Below are 19,774 nucleotides of genomic sequence, written 5' to 3'. Positions count from 1 at the left end.
ATTTCTTTAACTTCAATTGAATTTTACAAATTTCGATTCTGAAATTTTTTGAACCATAATTCGAAAATTTTAATTTCACAAATATATGTAAATGAATTTCATTCGTTTTTATGTTTTAACTTTATAGACTACTAATCACACGATCACATTTTACGTACGTAAAGTCTAATAAAAAGTAAAATAAAGTTTTATCCATATAACTTAAAAACTAATAAAAATTGTGTGATTTATATTTTTTGGGTTTACACCATTGATATAAAACAATAACAAAGTAAGATGGAAACAGCTGTTTCAAAAATGAAGAGAGCCATACGAATGTCAAATTTTCCATCAGACTTTTATATTAAACTAAACATTAAGAGTTAAACTGGCGGACTTTTAATGAAGCCCCCCATACATGAAAATTTCGTATATCAAGAAAACTATTAGATTATTATTCATAGATAGATATTGGCAATAGATAGAAATGGGCGAATCTGCAATATTTTGCGTGCAAAACTTTTGCAGTTGGAATCTTCAAAATTGTTAAGTGGGGTTTTTATGGTATGTCTTGGTGTATTGCAATCCGGGGGTAGCCTTAGATATAAATTGGTGTTTACAATTTACTACCTGGCTTAGACCTTGCATAAATTTAAAAAATAAGTCTAACCAGAGAACTACATAATCTGGTACTACGGGTGGCCAGTTGCCCGCTAGACTATGTCCTTAGTGAGTTGCGGTTAAAAGACTTATGTAAGATAAAATCAGTATTTCGGTATAAGTTTGATGCTGTTGCCGAAACAACAGATACCCACAGACGAGTGACTGTGAAACTAAGTCACCCACCCGTTTACCTATAATAAATTTGTCATATGTTTTTCGTTGTGAATGTGTCGGTTAAATGAGAAGTGTGCTGGGTTGTCTGATGATGGATGAATAGTATTATATATAAATGATACCATTGAATTTTCCTTATTCTGTAGCTGTATGTAATCTCTTTCTGAAATACAAACAGAATAACATACAAATTTAACTTTTTAAAGTACAACCGAATATTTTTAAATTTTGTCGGAAATTTATGAAATATTAAATTACAGTTGGAAATAGTGTGGTGTAAGGATTGCTTTGTTATTACAAAAATATGTATATATTTAATTTTTAACTGAATTTTAAGTCACTTTTTGCAAAACTTATAAATATACTTTCTAAACCCAAAACTAAAATTGAACAAACTAAAATTTTAGGCCGATTTATGTCGGTTTATCTGCGTAAGAGTAAGGATATGATGATTTCCACGAATACATTACAATGGATATGAATGTCAAAATGCTTTACGTAAACACCTGCCGTGTTAACAGTTCCGGCAGACTAGAAATACTGGTACCATCAGAAATTATTCCTGTATTTTAACAAAATATCTATACTAATAGCCTTGAATAATTCTACTCAAATGCTGATGCATTCGTAAACATTAGTCATAATCAATGCCACTGTTTTACAAGAACAATTTGACATAGTTAGAAAATACAAATGGCCAGAAACCAACATCATCACACTCAATACCATTTCGCATGTACTTTTTTGGTGAAAAGTGTAAAAACAGCCACTACAGCAGCAACAGCAGGTTAAAAAAACATTAGACGCATACAAAGGTGAATTTAAAAAAAATAGCAAAACCGTTGAATCATACGATCAATCAATCAAATTAATACCGCAAATGTTACTTGCCATTGTATGAGCCAACAATTGCACTACATTCCAAAAATATAATACAATGATAAATACCTACGACAATATGTATGTATATACATATCAATGAATAAGTTACAGCAACAGGAAATGATGACGAAACAATGCATCAAAATGAGTATGAGTAATTTGTGTTGAATTAATTACCTTTTGTCATATATATATATATGTATTAGTGAATGAATGCTTTATTAAAATTTTCCCTTTTTCTCTCATTTAACAGGAAGACATGGTCTGCCTCTCGTGCACAGCAACGGGAGAGCGTGTCTGTCTTGCCGCTGAAGGTTTTGGTAATCGTCACTGTTTCCTGGAAAATATTGCCGACAAGAACGTACCACCCGATCTATCGCAATGTGTATTTGTTATCGAGCAGGCTTTATCAGTTCGTGCTTTACAGGAGTTGGTCACAGCCGCTGGTTCAGAGACTGTAAGTATTGTAAATTTCCATATACATTTGGATCATTTGAGGCTTTAGCATATCTACACGCATAATAATAGTGAAAGAGAACCCAAAATTCATGCTCATGATTATCCTTAATTATCCTGCAATAATTTATTGGTTACTTAAAGAATTTAAACCATGAAAACCATAAAAAGGAAGTCAGACAAGAAAACAAATATTTGAGCTAGGTTTTTGTGTTGATCACACGTTACGTAGGTAAAGTCTAATGAAAAAGTAAAATCAAATTCATTCGTATGACAAAAAAGAGAAAGAAGTCGTATGATTTATATTTTTTTATGTTTACAATATTAGTATAAAATAATAGCAACAAAGTAATGGTGAACTACCTAGTTAATCATTATGAAAACAGCATTTTTGTCTTTTCTTGTTAACATAAAAATACATCTCTAATCTAATGAAACCATACAACTGTCAAATTTTCCATTCAGATTTTCTCTTAATGATATTTCATTACATGTTGCGTTTAGATTCCGTTTTCTTTTACACCAAATTTTGACAAATCATATTACATGCTTGTACGCTCGTGTAAAAGAGGCTTAAGTTGCACAGGAGAAATACCAAATTTTTGGTTTGCCACCCATATTAATACTTATCATTAAAAGGGACCCAAACAAACACCTGTTAAATTTTTAAAGAAAACTACGAAATCCTGAAGTTTTGAATTGTTTTTTAACACATAAATTAAAAAACAAAGATTATATCCTTATCTCCTGCATGAATTCCTCTTCCTTATAATAAAGTTTGCAAAAATATTTTAAATCAGTGTAAGTGCAAATATTTATAGCAACTATTGAAAATTAAAACTTAATTGAGACTTTAAATTGACTATTAAGAATTTGTGTTGGATATAAATCATAAAAATACAGATAAAATACTCTTACCACAATATTGTTGTTGTTTTTACACCCGTAGTATTGTACGTGTTAAGATCTTTCTCTCTCCCCTTTTAGTTATCATTTACAAAAATAATAAATAAACACACACACACACACGACATATACTTGCGTTGAAATGTAAGATGTTAATTAAGCTATTTAAAATTAAGTGAATTCCTGCAATTATTTCTATACAGATAAAATGAATGTATGTACTTTCAAACAAACTTACATTCACTTCTCTGTCCTTTTAGTTTTTCCATATGCCCTTTTCTCGCTTTCCCGAATTATGAAAAATTTTCCCGCACGCCACAGTAATCCACAACTTTTCTTGGGTGTTGTTTAATGGCTTGTGCAAGTGGCGTGATGTGGTGGTTCATGCATAAACATACATAGCTACCACACAGCTACAGAAAGACGCGCATATAATTTACACCATGTAAACCATGCAAATTTATTAGGGGGTCCTAATAGTTTCACATGGCTAGTATGTAAAGAATAATTGTACAATATAGAGATTATATAAATAAATGAAATCGATCGGATATAATTTCTATTCTAAATTAGATTGACGATTGTTTTTTATATTTTTAAACCCGTATTTTACAACTTTAGGAACCTTAAGCCAAACTTAAATAACAATTTCCTTTAACACATGTGATATATTTTAATCTGTCAAACCATTTTGCAGATTTATTTCCCTTTTTACTGTCCCACTGTACATCGTGATATTGTTAATGAATACTCATTAAAAGTAAAAGGATCAATGTAAAAATTCATTTATTTAAAAGATTAATTTATTTTTGACAATAATTTAAGAAACCCCCTATTTATAAGTAGTTTATATTCGTTACGTCGTGTGCAGCATGCTCTAAGAAGGTTTGTAATAACTCAAGAGGTATACATTTTAAATATATTCTAGAATTCTGATGTTATTATACTTTAATTAGTTAATATAAATTTTTTATACAATTTCGATTAAACTTATAATAAAATAAAACAAATTTTAAACAATATAGTCGAAGCTGTGCTTTTTGAAATGCGACAATCTTGCTGCAAATAAACCGCCTTCACACGTGCACACAAATAATATGATCTGTCAAAATTTTGTCTAGAAAAGTCCGTCAGGATGTACAAAAAAAGTAAAACAGCTGTTTCCATCTTACTTTGCTATTGTTTTTTACCAATCGCCTAAACATAGAAAATATAATTCATACTACTTTTATTCGGTTTTTTTTTTTGTTATACGGATGGAATTTTATTTTACTTTTTCATTAGACTTTACGTATTATGGAAAAAGCGATCGTGTGAAGGGCCCTTAAGCACATACAGCCCAGTGTTACCATTTTAATATTTTTCTCAAACTCACAGATTACATTTAAAAAATAATAGTTTATATTCAGATTTTTTAAAATATTTCATTTAAATTTTAATTAACAAATAATAATATATTTTTCATGTTATTTACTATAGTCGTCGGTTTAGTATTCTGGCAACACTTAAAGCATTTCTTCGAAAGTATAAATATTAGGGTGTATTTTTTCTTAAATATTTTGTGAAATGCGGAACCGATTAATGTGGCACTTTATTTATTAATTATTGTCTGATTCAGAATAAACCGATTTTATAGCAATGGATTTGAATTTTTTAAAATTGGTTTTACGAATATTTTTAGTCGATATCTTTATGGAAAATTTTTAATATTTTGTCATTTGACCTTCGACCCATTTTGGTGAATTGGCATTTTTTTCATATGATTCCTAATGTTATATTTAAAAGTTATAATAATTCATATTTTCCCGAAATCGCCAAAAATTTAATCTAAAAACATTGAAAACATTATTGACCCGTTATGCAAATAAGTAATATGTAAGCAAAGTTAAAGTAGCTCTTGAATAACTATTTAGTTCGCAGTGGACCGCAAAATAACTATATGATTATATATTGATCATATGTGCATCATATATTCATAAATGTTTATATCCGAAAAATGAAAAATAGAATTGGGTAAACGTTTCAGAATGGGGCAATTTTAGAAAAAAAATCTCAGAGACATAAAAAGGTGTCCAATATCGTAATGACCAAGGCAAGAATTTTCATTCACTAAAAAATTAAAAAATATGCACTAAAAATGTGAAAAATATGCACCAAAAAATATTTCTTTGTAAAGGTACATAGTTATAGATATTCAGATCTAAAGTTTTTGACAACAGATAAACAGGTTATTAAGGACATGTATTTCATAGAACTTAGTATTTCGTTGTTAAATCGGGACTATATTCAATAGGATCCATTTGTCATTTTCATCAAAATAAGATTTTGATGGCAAAATATCCAGAAAACTATCCCGCACCAGTGACGTAAATTTCAAAAGAAAAAAAATTGAAATTCTGAATGCAAAACTCTCTATCTTATCGAAAAATTGCTTCAAACTCTATTATATATTTGAAATCGGCTTAAAAGTTTTCGAGATATTGCTCATTATGATACAAATTTGATTAATTTTATTGCCGTGTTTAAACATATAACATTGATTTTGCACCAAAACTTCATAAGATATTGCTTTTTCAACAATTTGGTTTATATTGCTTCATTAAATTGCATAAAAAATAAAATTTATTGATATTAAATCAAATAAAAATATATATATTTCTATGAAAAATCTCTATATGATATAAATTTGTGAATAATTTTGCAAATATTACAAAATTTTAAATTCTTTTTATATAACGATTTCGAATATAGTCGTAAAAATATATTGTAGAAGAAAAAACTCAAAAATATTCACGAACTAGCGAATTAAACAGTTTTTTGCTCTCCTGAAGACTTGTGTTATTTTAGAGACTATTTAATATAGTCCCTCGATATGTAAATACGAAATTTGTTGAAACAAGTAGGAAAGTATAGTCGGGCATGGCCGACCATATGATACCCTACACCATGAGTATATTTTTACAATTTTTACTTTTATAAAATTTTTATTTTTTGTAAAGAAACTGTTGAATATTACCATAATTCCAAAATATTTAAGCCATTTATTGATAAAAAACTAAAATTTCTAAATGAGGCTTTATATAGGTCAAATATGGGCCGATCCTCGGTAAATTTGGGAAAAGGATATATTTCTAAATAACAGTTAGTTTTGTTGAGTTTCATTGCGATACAAATGGTTACAAGTCAATTTTAGACGTTTAAGTCATTTTTTGAAGGGGGGTTTATATGGGGGCTAGGGTCAAATATAGGCCGATCCTTACGAAAATCTGCAGTATCATTTATACTTATATAAAACTTATTTGTGCCAATTTTTAGAGAGATAGCAGAATATTTGACGTAATTATAGCATAAAAAGTTCAAATCGGGAGGCACGGTTGTATGGGGGCTAGGTGAAATAATGGACCGATTTCAACCATTTTCAATAGGCTTCGTCCTTGTGCCAAAAAACATGCTTGGTCCAAATTTCATTAAATTATCTTGAAAATTGCGGCCTGTACCTTGCGCACAAGGTTTACATGGACAGCCAGCCAGCCAGCCAGCCGGACAGACGGACGGACGGACGGACGGACGGACATGTCTTAATCGACTCAAAAAATGATTCTGAATCGATCGGTATACTTTAAGGTGGGTATTGGACCAATATTTTTGTATGTTACAAACATCAGCACAAACGTATAATACCCTCCCCACTATAGTGGTGTAGGGTATAAAAATATGAAATACAGAGAAACTAAAACTATTTGTTTTAGAAAAATTAAAAAATATGCAAAATATGCTATACAAGTGTTGGAAATATGCAATTTAAAGCAAAATATGCAATTTATGCATTTATAACAAAATATGCAAAAAATATGCAACAACAAATCGGTGCCATTTTGTAACAAATGCTTTGATTCGAAAAGAAAACTAGATGAAAGTAATTTTGAGTTACTGACTACAAACATATATTTGCACAGAAATCCTTGCCCTGGTAATGACCATGGATATTAGACACTAATGTACATGAAAACTACTCATTTAGAAATTTATTATCTGGACATTATGAAACAATGCCATTTACTTTGTTTTAAGAAAAATAAATAATACCCAACTAGAACTCTAAAGTGTCACAATATTTTTTCAATTCCTTGAAATTCCGATAAAGAAAATTTTCCCAAAAAAGTACACCCTAATGCACATACAGTCTGTCTATGTGTGGTTATTTCTCCCTTTATTTTGCTCATTTTAAATCATATTAAAATATTAAGGCAACCAGTATACTTTATTTTACCATACTAGTCGACACTATTCTATCACACTTGGACTTGGAATTTCTTCGACAGAGATAATAGTATAATGGAAATTAAGAAAACAACAAAAAAATGTGGAAAAATAAGAAAAAAAATTACTTTTTAAAAAATAAGTAAAAAAATACGAATATACGAAAAACAATCCTTTTATGCCACACAATTAAATTTAATCCATTTTAACAGTTTTTTATTCTTGGTGTTTCTTTTTATTATTGTTATTATTGTAGTTGTTGTAATTTTTCCTATACTTATACTCAGTTTAACATGTTATAAACTTTTTTCTCTTTCTCTTCTTTCTCTTCCATACATGTTGTGTATCCTTGCATATCCTATGGCGCTTAAAACAATAAAAAACATACCCAAAATTAAAAATAAAATAAAACTTGAATCCCCTTAAAAAAATTATATCACTTCCCTGCATATACTACTCTATATGCTCGTATAACTCTACTACAATTACATATTTTGGATTTAAATTGGTGGAAATTTATATAAAAATAAAAAATAATAAAACAAATAACAAATAAAAAATTTAAAATGAACAACAACAAAATAAAAAAACTCAACATGAAATAAAATAAAATGTAACGATGTGAAATAAAACAATCAAAAAAATGTTTATTGTATAAACTGAATTAAAATTTATTTAAATAATCCTTTCATCATTACATGCGATCCTTATGCTGCTGCCACTGCCTGCCTTTTTAACCCTTATTTATATATTTTTTTCTTTCTTTTTACTTTAAAAAATAAAATAAATATTTTTTTGTTTTCTCAACTCCGGCGTATGGTATTGTAAATTTGTTTTCTTTTTCTTTTCATCAATATTTTCATTTTTCTTTTTTATTTAAAATATTACAAAATAATGATAAAATATATAAAATAAATATACTCTTAAACAATCCAAACCAAATCAAATAAAAATATAATAAATGTATCTAAAAACTCTATTACCTGAAATATCAAATGTCATTTTTACCAAAAATCCACCAACCAAAATAAAAAAAACACACTTATGCGCATCGATTGTGTTGTTCCACCATAAACAGGATTCCCAATTTGTAAGTATACAGAAAGGTTCTGAAGAATCGATCGCACTGCAATTACCGCTTCAATTGTGTTTTTGGCTAACAAACTCTGTTAACTAAATATTTACATATTACTACACACATACTGTCTAGTCTCTTTTTAAGTAGTTATATTTATATCTCTATCTTTCTATCTATCATCTACTATTATTTATTAATGTTTAAACAAATACTGCAATACTTTTTTTGCCAAAACTTTTCTATTAATTTTGCTTAAATATTGCCACTTTATTGTTATAAATACCAACATACATTTAAAGAAAAATTCGAAATTTATTAAACAAATACTTTAAACAAACAAAAAAATCTGATTGTAATTGTATCTGTGTCGTTTTCTCTATAACTTTCTGTATATTTTTTTTATTTATTAACAATTCTGACACTATACATGTTAACATAACCCATCACAACATAATAAATATTTTCTTATAGCATATTTCTTAATTACTACACTGAAAATAATCCATGCTCAACTTTACGAAAAAAAAAAAATTCGTAACTTCTATTTTCGTAATATTTACAAAAATTTCGTGTATAATACGAAATATTATTTAATAAAACCCTTTTCGATTTTTACGAAAGTACGAAAACCTTTCGTAATATTTTTTTCTTAAATTTTAGCGAAATTAAACATAATGATATTAATTATATTATGATTAAATAAAACTACAACATTTTTATAAAATTTAAGAAAAAGTATAATATTATTCTCGAATTATTTTCATAAAAAAAATTTGAAAATTCGTTTGGAGAAAAATTTTGAACTAAAATTAGAAAACTTATTTTAACATGAACAAAAATGTTTGAATAATATAATATTTCGGAAATTTTACCATATTTATTCAAAATTCCATTTTTTCAATTTATGTAAATTAATTTTTTTTAAGAATATTTTGCATTTTACTAAAATATTTCGTACAATTTCGTATATATTACGAAAGAATTTCGTGGTGCGAAACAACGAACGATTCGTACAATGTACGACATTTTTTGTATATATTAGGCATGGATTTTTTTCAGTGTAAGTATGCGTAGTCTTATTAAGGTGATTATAAATAATCTTCAATTTCTTTATTGCGAATTTTTACACCTACATTTTTAATATTATTTAGATATTTTATTTTCGAGAGCTGTTTTTAATAAACAATTTTCCATAATAAATTTATGTTCAGATGAAATATGATGAAAAACGACAAAAACTAATAGTTAATAGTTAAGATTAGGGGGTAACTTAAACTCGTTGGGTTGAACCTTTTTCATTCGTCTGGTTAACTTCATCAATTATTTTTCACTTCAATGAAAATAACTTCGCCACTTGCCTCCGATTGGATATATGGGTCTCTTACAGTCCAATACCGCCATATTTATATTGTCGAAAAGTATATTAGTGTTGGACCTTATTCAATTCATTTTACACATTCTATTGAATCTTCCCCCAGAGGCATGTTACCTTGGTGAAGCCTCCACCTTGGTGTTATTGCAATCGCAATACCTCTAGTCTGGCCGGGACTAAAAAATTGATTACAGTCTACTGCCTGGCTTAGTCCTTGTATAGATTGAAAAGAGGTCAAATCAAAGCACTGCATAATCTGGTAATAGGTGGCCAGTTGACCGCAGGACTAAGTCCTGGCTGGTCAGTTGGTTGAGGTTCCTTCGGGATCCACGTAGTGGCAGTGATTTAAACCCAAATTCGCGGGAAGAGTAAGTTGCGGTTTAAATACTGATGTAAGGTAAAGTCAATATTTTGGCACTAAGTGTTAGAAATTAGTTGGTATTAATTGTATATGGTACGTCTACCTATAATAAATGTGTCGTATGTTTTTCTCTTATGAATGTGTCGTATAAAAGAGATGAGTGCTGGATTGTATTATGACGGATGAAAGGTATCATATACAAATGATACCATTGAATTTTCCTTCCTTGTCCAGATTTGTTCAGACTATACTCTGTTCATATCAGAATTACCACAGTGTGTCCCTCGGTTTATTTGATGGATTCATACTTCGGTCCACCGGTTACGTCTCTAGGTACTGTTGCCGAATCAACAGAGGCCATCCCAGCTGCGTGGTTGTAAACGGAAGTGATGTTTTACATCTCGTGGATGGCAGTGTGGTCAGAGATTAGATAGCTCAAGTACTTCAGCAAGGTGCTCGTACATGGACCCGCCCAATACATGTACAAAAATTGCCACCTTAGTCGTTCATTGAAGGATTCAGGGGCGATGGCAGACCGTTGTTTAAGTTTACCCAGTGGATGAAAAAGACCACCGTGGAATAAGGTATCATGCCCGGTACTCACGTAAAGCACTCGACATTAATTCCATTGAATCACGCACTTTTAGGATGGCAGTGTGGTGCTTTGGCTCTTAGTTTTAATTCATTAATTTATCAACGGATCAAAGATTAATATTTTACAGTTTCTGGAAATGTATGTTTCCGTTAAACCTTAATGACTTTGATAAATTCCTCCTATCTTGTTTATATTGAAAGGATATCAAACATTGTTTCCTAAACATCCCAGCAAAAAAAGAACTTCCACAGAAGGTAAAGAAATTCACTTAGTGCTACTTTTGAGGTGGTGATGAATATTATTCTTTTGGAAGTACATACTTCGATTTATTTTTGCTGGAATTAATACTAAAGCAAAATGTACGTTAAATTCTCTATAGTGGTATTATATTACGTTTTCGTTTTTTTACAAAGTCCAATTATTAAAGACTAAGTTTGAACTGGACTAATAATGTTTTTGTAAAGTATGATTAGCACATTTTGCAAAATAATATAAATTAGTTTTGGATATCATGTGCAGTCGATAGTATACAAAGGAGTGCACAACTACCATTATTTTCTTCAGGTGAACATAACACAAGGCAGAAACAAAGCGTCCATCGACACATCCATCTGATTCCATGGCCTAAGTACCTCGCACTTCTTAGACTTTGATCTAAAATGCATACATTATTAATGCCAAACATGTATGAACATGTTCATCAGGATATAACCCTACGATTGTCGTTCTCAACGACTGATCCTAAGCGCTACAATATTGCCCTTAATCTTTACAAAAATGCTGTAGGTGGTAATTTATATACATGACTAATCCGATAATTTACTAAAGATTACAAGCTGTATAATCTCTGCATCAAATAACTATAACTGAATAATCAATTACTGATTACTAGCAATGTTTCAGCTTACAGCCGAAATATTTTCGGCACTGTTTAATGCAAAGCATTACCGTTAATGCATTACTAAGTAATAGACTTTCTTGCTTAGAAATTTCGCGAAATAAAAAATATATGTATATTTTAAGTTTTCAGATCACAATATCTACATAGCTTTAAAACTTTAACCTTTTTTATAATATGTATGAAAGTATGTGTTATATTATATGTTTTATTAACCCAAATGTTTAACATTTAAAATTGATTTGAACTTTAAACATTTTGTTTAAGATGAAAATCAAAAGAATAATGTGAACCCGTCTCCTAACCTCAATTACATAAAAACTAACAATTTAACATCAATGTAAATAAACTTTAAGAAAAAGTGTACAGCACCCAATAGCATTTTGACATAAACAGTGACATTCTCACACTCTTTTTCACTCACGCACACTTGCATACAAACACAATCAATACACACATACATACTCAGTCAGTTGTCTGTAGTTTTTTTTTTAATTTTTTTTTTAGATATGTTTCACACAAATACAAACACTAGCAAGCAAATAAAAGATAAAGCTATAACTACGATTATCAGAATTTCAAAGATTTAATTCTCCATGGAAAATACAAATTATTTAAATTTCGAGGTGTATTTAAAAATTTAATGAAATTTCTTAGTAAATTTTTCGATTTCAAATAATTTTATATAAATTTGTATTTCAACTGGAAATTGAATTCCTTTAATGTTCTGATATTGATAATATTGATACAAATGTAATAATATTGAAACTTGTTCGTTCTTTTCTTTCTTTTCTTTATCTCTTCTTTGCATTACAAATTTATTTGCACAGGGCAAAGGTACTGGATCCGGTCATAGAACTTTACTCTATGGTAATGCCATCTTATTGCGCCATAACAACAGTGACATGGTAAGATCATCATCATCAACATCATATACATATATACATACATACAGCAAGCACTATAAAAATGTTTCTGTATGTTTTCGTTTATTTAGTTTACATATCAAATGTAACTTATGTACATATTTAGAAAATAATCCTTGACAATTGAATTGATATCCTTATCTCTGTGGACATTTATTTTATTTTGTTTTTTCGTTCTTGTTCCACTAAATGTTTTTCTAACTTCAACTGTTGCTACAACATACAATAACGTTTAAATAGTATTTGGCTTGTCTTTCCACCTCGTCTTCCAACGATAAATTGTCATTTGATGTGGGTCTGCAAGAGCACAGTCAGGGCGAGGCATGTTGGTGGACTGTGCATCCAGCCAGTAAACAACGTTCAGAGGGTGAGAAAGTCCGTGTAGGTGATGATTTAATTTTAGTTTCGGTTGCAACAGAACGTTATTTGGTGAGTAATAAATTATCAATATTTAATTAACATAATTTAATTTGAATTATTTTCCGTGGTGTTTAGCATACAACCAAAGAAAATGAACAGTCCATTGTTAATGCCAGTTTCCATGTGACTCATTGGTCGGTGCAACCATATGGCACCGGTATCTCACGTATGAAGTATGTGGGTTATGTATTTGGTGGCGATGTTTTGCGCTTTTTCCACGGCGGTGATGAATGTCTTACTATACCGAGTACCTGGGGTCGAGAAGCCGGACAGAAGTAAGTATTTAAGTTAGGTTATGATACGAGTTATAATTTCTATTATTTACTGTACCTAGAGAGCTGAATGACTCTCCAGCATTACTATATCAATTTTGATATCTGTCAAAAAATTTCAGTCTGAAATATTTCAAATTCTTAATATTATACTGATTCCGAATTCCCGTCCACCCCAGAACACACCTCCCCCTACTACAGGAGTTTTATGCAGAGAAGGGTTGTTATCAAGCGTTTCCATTAAAATTTGGTCAAATTTGTTTTTTTTAATAATCTTTAACATTTTACTATTTTATTATAAAATTTCAAAATGTCAAGGAATTGTCCAACTGACATCCTTTTCCATTCACCTCTAACTGTATTTATTAAATTTATTTTTTTCCAGTATTGTTGTGTACGAAGGTGGTTCGGTAATGTCCCAGGCTCGATCCCTGTGGCGTCTTGAATTGGCACGCACTAAATGGACTGGCGGTTTTATAAATTGGTTCCATCCCATGCGTATCCGACATATCACAACTGGACGCTATTTAGGCGTCAACGATAATAACGAATTGATTTTGGTAAATATCTAAAAATTGTTCACTCTATTACAAGAATTTTTTAAAAACTTAACGTTTATTTCCCCTATTACCAGGTTAAAAAGGAAGAAGCAGCTATTGCTACAACGACTTTCTGCCTACGGGTGGAAAAGGACGACGAGAAAAAAGTACTCGAAGATAAAGATTTAGAAGTTATTGGTTCTCCTATCATCAAGTATGGTGATACCACCGTTATAGTCCAGCATTGTGAAAGCGGTCTGTGGCTCAGTTACAAGAGTTATGAAACAAAAAAGAAGGGTGTCGGCAAAGTTGAGGAGAAACAAGCCATTCTGCACGAAGAAGGCAAAATGGATGATTGTCTTGATTTCTCCAGATCGCAAGAGGAAGAATCGAAAACTGCTCGTGTTATTCGTAAATGTAGCAGTCTTTTTACACAATTTATTAAGTATGTAGATGGAAATGTAACCGAAATTGAAAACGACAAAATTGTACCAAATCAAATGAGAAAAAGTTTAAGACAGAATGTAAAACATAGTTATCGTAAGCGATCAAATGAAAAGTAAATTTTTCAATTTATAATTTTCCATTAAAAAAAAATCTGAAAAGAACTTTATATTAAAGATTTGGTGTAATAGTGTCCTGGATACAATGTCGTGATTTTTAATATTGTATATCTTATTTCTGATATCAATATATGTTTAAAACTTTACATATTATTGCAAAAATAATGTGGAGTTTTCTTTCGCTGATTAGTATGTAGCTTATTGATTTATTTTAATTTTTAGTGCATTGGAAACTTTACAATCAAATCGTCGTCATTCGATATTCTTCCAAAAAGTCAACCTCAACGAAATGGTCATGTGCCTAGAAGATTTGATAAACTATTTCTCTCAGCCACCAGATGACATGGGTACGATTTAAAAGTTAATATACAAATTTACACTCTTTTTTTATTAAAACTATATCTTTAACAGAACACGAGGAGAAACAAAATCGTTTTCGTGCCCTGCGCAATCGTCAGGATCTGTTTCAGGAAGAGGGTGTTTTAAATTTAATCTTGGAAGCCATTGATAAAATTAATATCATAACATCACAAGGCTTTCTGGCCAGCTTTTTGGCTGGTGATGAGACTGGTCAAAGTTGGGATTTAATTTCCACTTACCTCTATCAATTGTTGGCCGCTATTATCCAAGGCAACCACACTAATTGTGCCCAATTCGCCAATAGTAATCGTTTGAATTGGCTTTTTTCTCGCTTGGGTTCTCAGGCTTCCAGTGAGGGTTCCGGCATGTTGGATGTACTGCATTGTGTTTTGATTGATTCCCCCGAAGCTTTGAATATGATGCGTGATGAACACATTAAAGTTATTATTTCGCTGTTGGAAAAACACGGCAGAGATCCCAAGGTCTTGGATGTTTTATGTTCACTGTGTGTGGGTAACGGTGTTGCCGTACGTTCCTCGCAAAATAACATTTGTGATTTTCTCCTGCCCGGCAAAAATCTGCTGCTGCAGACACAACTGGTTGATCATGTAGCCAGTATTAGACCAAATATTTTTGTGGGTCGCGTTGAAGGATCGGCCATGTATCAAAGATGGTATTTTGAAGTAACTATGGACCATATTGAACAAACCACTCATATGATGCCTCACTTGCGCATTGGTTGGGCAAATACTTCCGGGTAATATATATTAAAGAGATGACTTTGAGTTTTTATCTCCAAAACTCTAATATGTATATGTACTTTTAGCTATGTACCTTATCCGGGTGGTGGCAAAAAATGGGGTGGTAATGGCGTTGGTGATGATTTATATTCATTTGGTTTCGATGGTGCTTATTTGTGGACAGGCGGCCATAAAACTTTGGTTATGGATAATGTGCCCGAAGAACCTTTTATACGCAAAGGAGATGTTGTTGGTGTTACCATTGACTTGTCCGTGCCAGTTATTACATTTACATTTAATGGCCTTAAAGTTAAGGGTTCATTCCGAGACTTTAATTTAGATGGCATGTTTTTCCCAGTAATGAGTTGTTCTTCTAAATTGAGGTATGAAAAATATATATCCTGCAATATTACTTTGATATTAATTTTAATAAATTCCAGTTGCCGCTTTTTGTTTGGTGGTGATCATGGCCGTTTGAAATTTAATCCTCCACCTGGATTTTCACCCTTGGTGCAGTGTTTAATGCCTCATCAAATATTAAGTTTAGATCCTTGCTTTTATTTTGGTAATTTAAGTAAAAATGTTTTAGCCGGTCCTTGGATGATAGAGGACGATAATGCATTTGTGCCAAAACCGGTTGATACATCGGGAGTTTCATTGCCTTCTTCGGTAGATCAAATTAAAGAAAAATTGGCTGAAAACATACATGAAATGTGGGCCTTAAATAAAATTGAGGCCGGTTGGTCTTGGGGTGAACATCGTGATGATTATCATCGTATACATCCATGTTTAACACAATTTGAAAAATTACCTCCTGCCGAGAAACGTTACGACAACCAATTGGCTGTACAAACTTTAAAGTGAGTAAACATGATTCTTAATTCAAATTATTATACCTTAATAGTATAATTCTTATAGAACCATTATTGCATTGGGTTATTATATAACCATGGATAAACCTCCAGCACGTATACGTCCCATACGTCTGCCCAACGAGATTTTTATGCAAGCTAATGGTTATAAGCCCGCTCCTCTCGATTTAAGTGCTGTTACTTTAACACCAAAATTAGAAGAACTAGTCGACCAGTTGGCCGAAAATACACACAATCTTTGGGCCAGAGAACGCATACAACAGGGCTGGACATATGGACTCAATGAGGATTCCGAAAATTTACGCAGTCCTCATTTGGTGCCCTACTCTAAGGTCGATGAGGCAATTAAGAAAGCTAATCGTGATACTGCTTCTGAAACAGTACGTACTCTACTCGTTTACGGATATGTTTTGGATCCCCCCACAGGCGAAGGTAATGAGGCTTTATTGGCCGAGGCTTTAAGGCTTAAATTTGCCGCCTTCCGTACGTATCGTGTGGAACGCAATTATGCTGTTACCTCGGGTAAATGGTATTTTGAATTCGAGGTTCTTACCTCAGGACCAATGCGCGTCGGTTGGGCTAGAGCCGATTGTAATCCAGGTGCTATGTTGGGTAGTGAAGACACCAGTTGGGCTTTTGATGGTCACAATGTAAGTAGAAGCTTCTGAGTTTTGTAAATTGTTTTCTGATCTTAAATTGGAAAGAATTTTTTGATTTCATTTATAATTTTTTTGTTATTACGAAAAGGTGATTTTTGTTAAATGTTATTTATGAAGGGATAATGTAGATATCTGGAAGTTAAAAATTACGAAAATTATATTAAGAGGTGAAATAGAGAGGTTCAATGTTACATGAAAGTTTTAAAGCAATTTCTTATTAAATAAATTCATTTCCTTTTCCTCCCTTTTAAACCACTAAATATTTTATTTAATTCTATCATTATTATTACCATTATTGATTTTTAAACTCAGGTTTTCACAATGGGGACGATTGAAAATATTCTACAACTGATATTGACCCTGGAATGAGAAGGAATTAAAAAAAGAATAGTCTCATGAAGCCTTTAAAACATACATCGAAGTTTTAAAATCATACACGAAGTATTTTGAATATTATTTAGATCAAGTGTCATTGTCGATTAATTTGTCTTTTAATCTTTCGAACGAAAATGTCGGTATATATAGTAATGTAATTATTGTATATACATGTTGATTCTAACATGCCATTTGTAATACTACACTGAAAAAATCCATGCCTAATATATACGAAAAATGTCGTACATTGTACGAATCGTTCGTTGTTTCGCACCACGAAATTCTTTCGTAATATATACGAAATTGTACTTTAGTAAAATTCAAAATATTCTTGAAAAAATTAATTTACATAAATTGAAAAAAAGGAATTTTGAATAAATATGGTAAACTTTACGAAATATTAATTTATTCAAACATTTTTGTTCATTTTAAAAGAAATTTTCTAATTTTAGTTCAAAATTATTCTCCACACGAATTTTAAATTTTTTTTAATGAAAATAATTCGAGAATAATATTATACTTTTTCTTAAATTTTATAAAAATGTTGTAGTTTTATTTAATCATAATATAATTAATATCATTATGTTTAATTTCGCTAAAATTTAAGAAAAAATATTACGAAAGGTTTTCGTACTTTCGTAAAAATAGAAAAGGGTTTTATTAAATAATATTTCGTATTATACACAAATTTTTGTAAATATTACGAAAATAGAAATTACGAATTTTCGTAAAGTTGAGCATGGATTATTTTCAGTGTAGGAAATATTTGTCCACAAGTGTATTAGATACTAAGACGATCTAGTTGCCTCCGGTAGAATAGTGGTTAGTATTCTAGACTGGTAGACCGGATGTGGTGGGTTAGATTCCCACCTGTGGCACTGGTTAAGGAGCGCACAACAGACCTAGGTGTATTTCGTGGGATTTGATTTGTATATATCCTCCTTTCAAACTAACTAATTAAGACGATCTGTACATGTCCGCCCGTCTGTATATCTGTTAAAAACACGATAGGACTTAAACGGAATTATATAGTCCTCTAAAATATTCCTTAAATATTCCCAAGATTTGTTTTACAGAAGATTACTTCAATGTTCATTACCTGTTTAAAAATAACTGTAGTTATGAAATTCAGTAAAAAGAAATTTTTATGAACCAAAATCTCGATCCACCCATCCATTTTAATGATGGGTATATAAAATTTCGCATGAGAGAAAATACCTCTTATGCGGAAATTTGAAATGCTTTTAATTGTCCCTCACTGTGAAAACTTAAATAATATTTTTGTTAAAATTTCTTTCTTTCTTTAAATTACTTATCCCTTCATTTGCGCCCCCCAAAAAAAAATACGAATTAGAAAATCAATGTATTATTTTTGTTTGTTAATCTTAATGAGGACCAAAAAATACAATTTATGCTCAAATAAATAAATCTAGGTTACCAAATTGCATGCTGGAACTGTTGAACATTTTGGTGTTCGTTATGAAGCTGGCGATGTTATCGGTTGTTTTATCGATGTCAAGGAACAAACCATCAGTAAGAATCAAAGAATCAAACTACTGTTACAGCTGCGAGCGTTACTTAATTTTTATTAAAACATACATATATAATTTTTCTAGTTACGACAATAAACTGCGTTTGACTAATTGTTTTATTTTTTGTATTTTGATAAACAATTTTGAATTGTGCTCTTTTTTGCGCGCAACAGTTTTTAAGCATTTTTTTTTAAATTATTCTTATAGAGCTTTTTTATTATTTTAAGCATTTGCATAATTATTTGATTAATTTTGACTTATTGAATTTTTTAATATTAAATTTTTTAAATAATTTTTAATCTGTTAATTAATCATCATGTATATAAAATGACAACTGCAACTACAAACAATCTATATGTAAAACAAATGTAGGAAGAGAAAGTATTTGGTGGCGTAAGTGAATCATTCGGTAAACAATGTGGTCCAGGCGATATAGTTGGAGTTTTCTTAGATCTAGCCGATCATACAATCAGTAAGAAAACTTTTCTAATGAATGTCTTCAAAGTGTAGATATATATTCGTAAACTATACCTTAATAATATTCTACTATAAATATAATTTTCTTAATATAAATATAAACATGCATATATATTTTTATTGTATATCTCACTTTCCCTGCTTTTGATATTTTATACTAAATTCAAATTCTCCCCGAATATTTGATATAAACTCCAATGATCTGCTTAGTTATCTACCCAGTTGAGATTTTTCTCCATTCTTCCCCTTTAATAATATAAAAATTCTTTTGCCACTTTTAACTCCTGAGCTAGTTGATTGAATAAAGGTTTTAAGGATCCCAATGTTTCAGGCTTTATCGATTACTAACCTGTTCGCATTATACATACACAACACACGCCACTGATTCTATGGAGTTCACAAAGAACGACAATAT

The 19,774-nt window shown here is 30.6% G+C and overlaps 1 protein-coding gene across 17 annotated transcripts in view; it reads left to right on the top strand.

Annotated features, from left to right (window-relative positions):
• The window catches only part of LOC111677492 (ryanodine receptor), a 68,862-nt gene that overhangs the window by 30,157 nt on the left and 18,931 nt on the right, over positions 1–19,774 (top strand). For 5 of the 17 annotated variants that reach the window (XM_023438630.2, XM_023438629.2, XM_023438627.2 and 2 more), the window contains exons 2-13: positions 1,952–2,155; positions 12,455–12,532; positions 12,791–12,979; positions 13,046–13,245; positions 13,628–13,802; positions 13,877–14,226; positions 14,567–14,691; positions 14,756–15,461; positions 15,531–15,827; positions 15,885–16,304; positions 16,363–16,966; positions 18,784–18,883. In XM_023438630.2, the coding sequence (XP_023294398.2) occupies positions 1,952–2,155; positions 12,455–12,532; positions 12,791–12,979; positions 13,046–13,245; positions 13,628–13,802; positions 13,877–14,226; positions 14,567–14,691; positions 14,756–15,461; positions 15,531–15,827; positions 15,885–16,304; positions 16,363–16,966; positions 18,784–18,883 (3,448 nt within the window). Of the gene's footprint in view, positions 1–1,951; positions 2,156–8,398; positions 8,411–12,454; positions 12,533–12,790; positions 12,980–13,045; positions 13,246–13,627; positions 13,803–13,876; positions 14,227–14,566; positions 14,692–14,755; positions 15,462–15,530; positions 15,828–15,884; positions 16,305–16,362; positions 16,967–18,783; positions 18,884–19,254; positions 19,355–19,774 lie in introns of all 17 variants that reach the window. The other 12 variants (XM_023438624.2, XM_046954448.1, XM_046954446.1 and 9 more) reach the window with 3 other exon arrangements.

This window comes from Lucilia cuprina, chromosome 6, assembly GCF_022045245.1.
Source record: "Lucilia cuprina isolate Lc7/37 chromosome 6, ASM2204524v1, whole genome shotgun sequence".
Lineage (NCBI taxonomy): Eukaryota > Metazoa > Arthropoda > Insecta > Diptera > Calliphoridae > Lucilia > Lucilia cuprina.
This window is presented reverse-complemented; position numbering and strand designations above follow the sequence as displayed.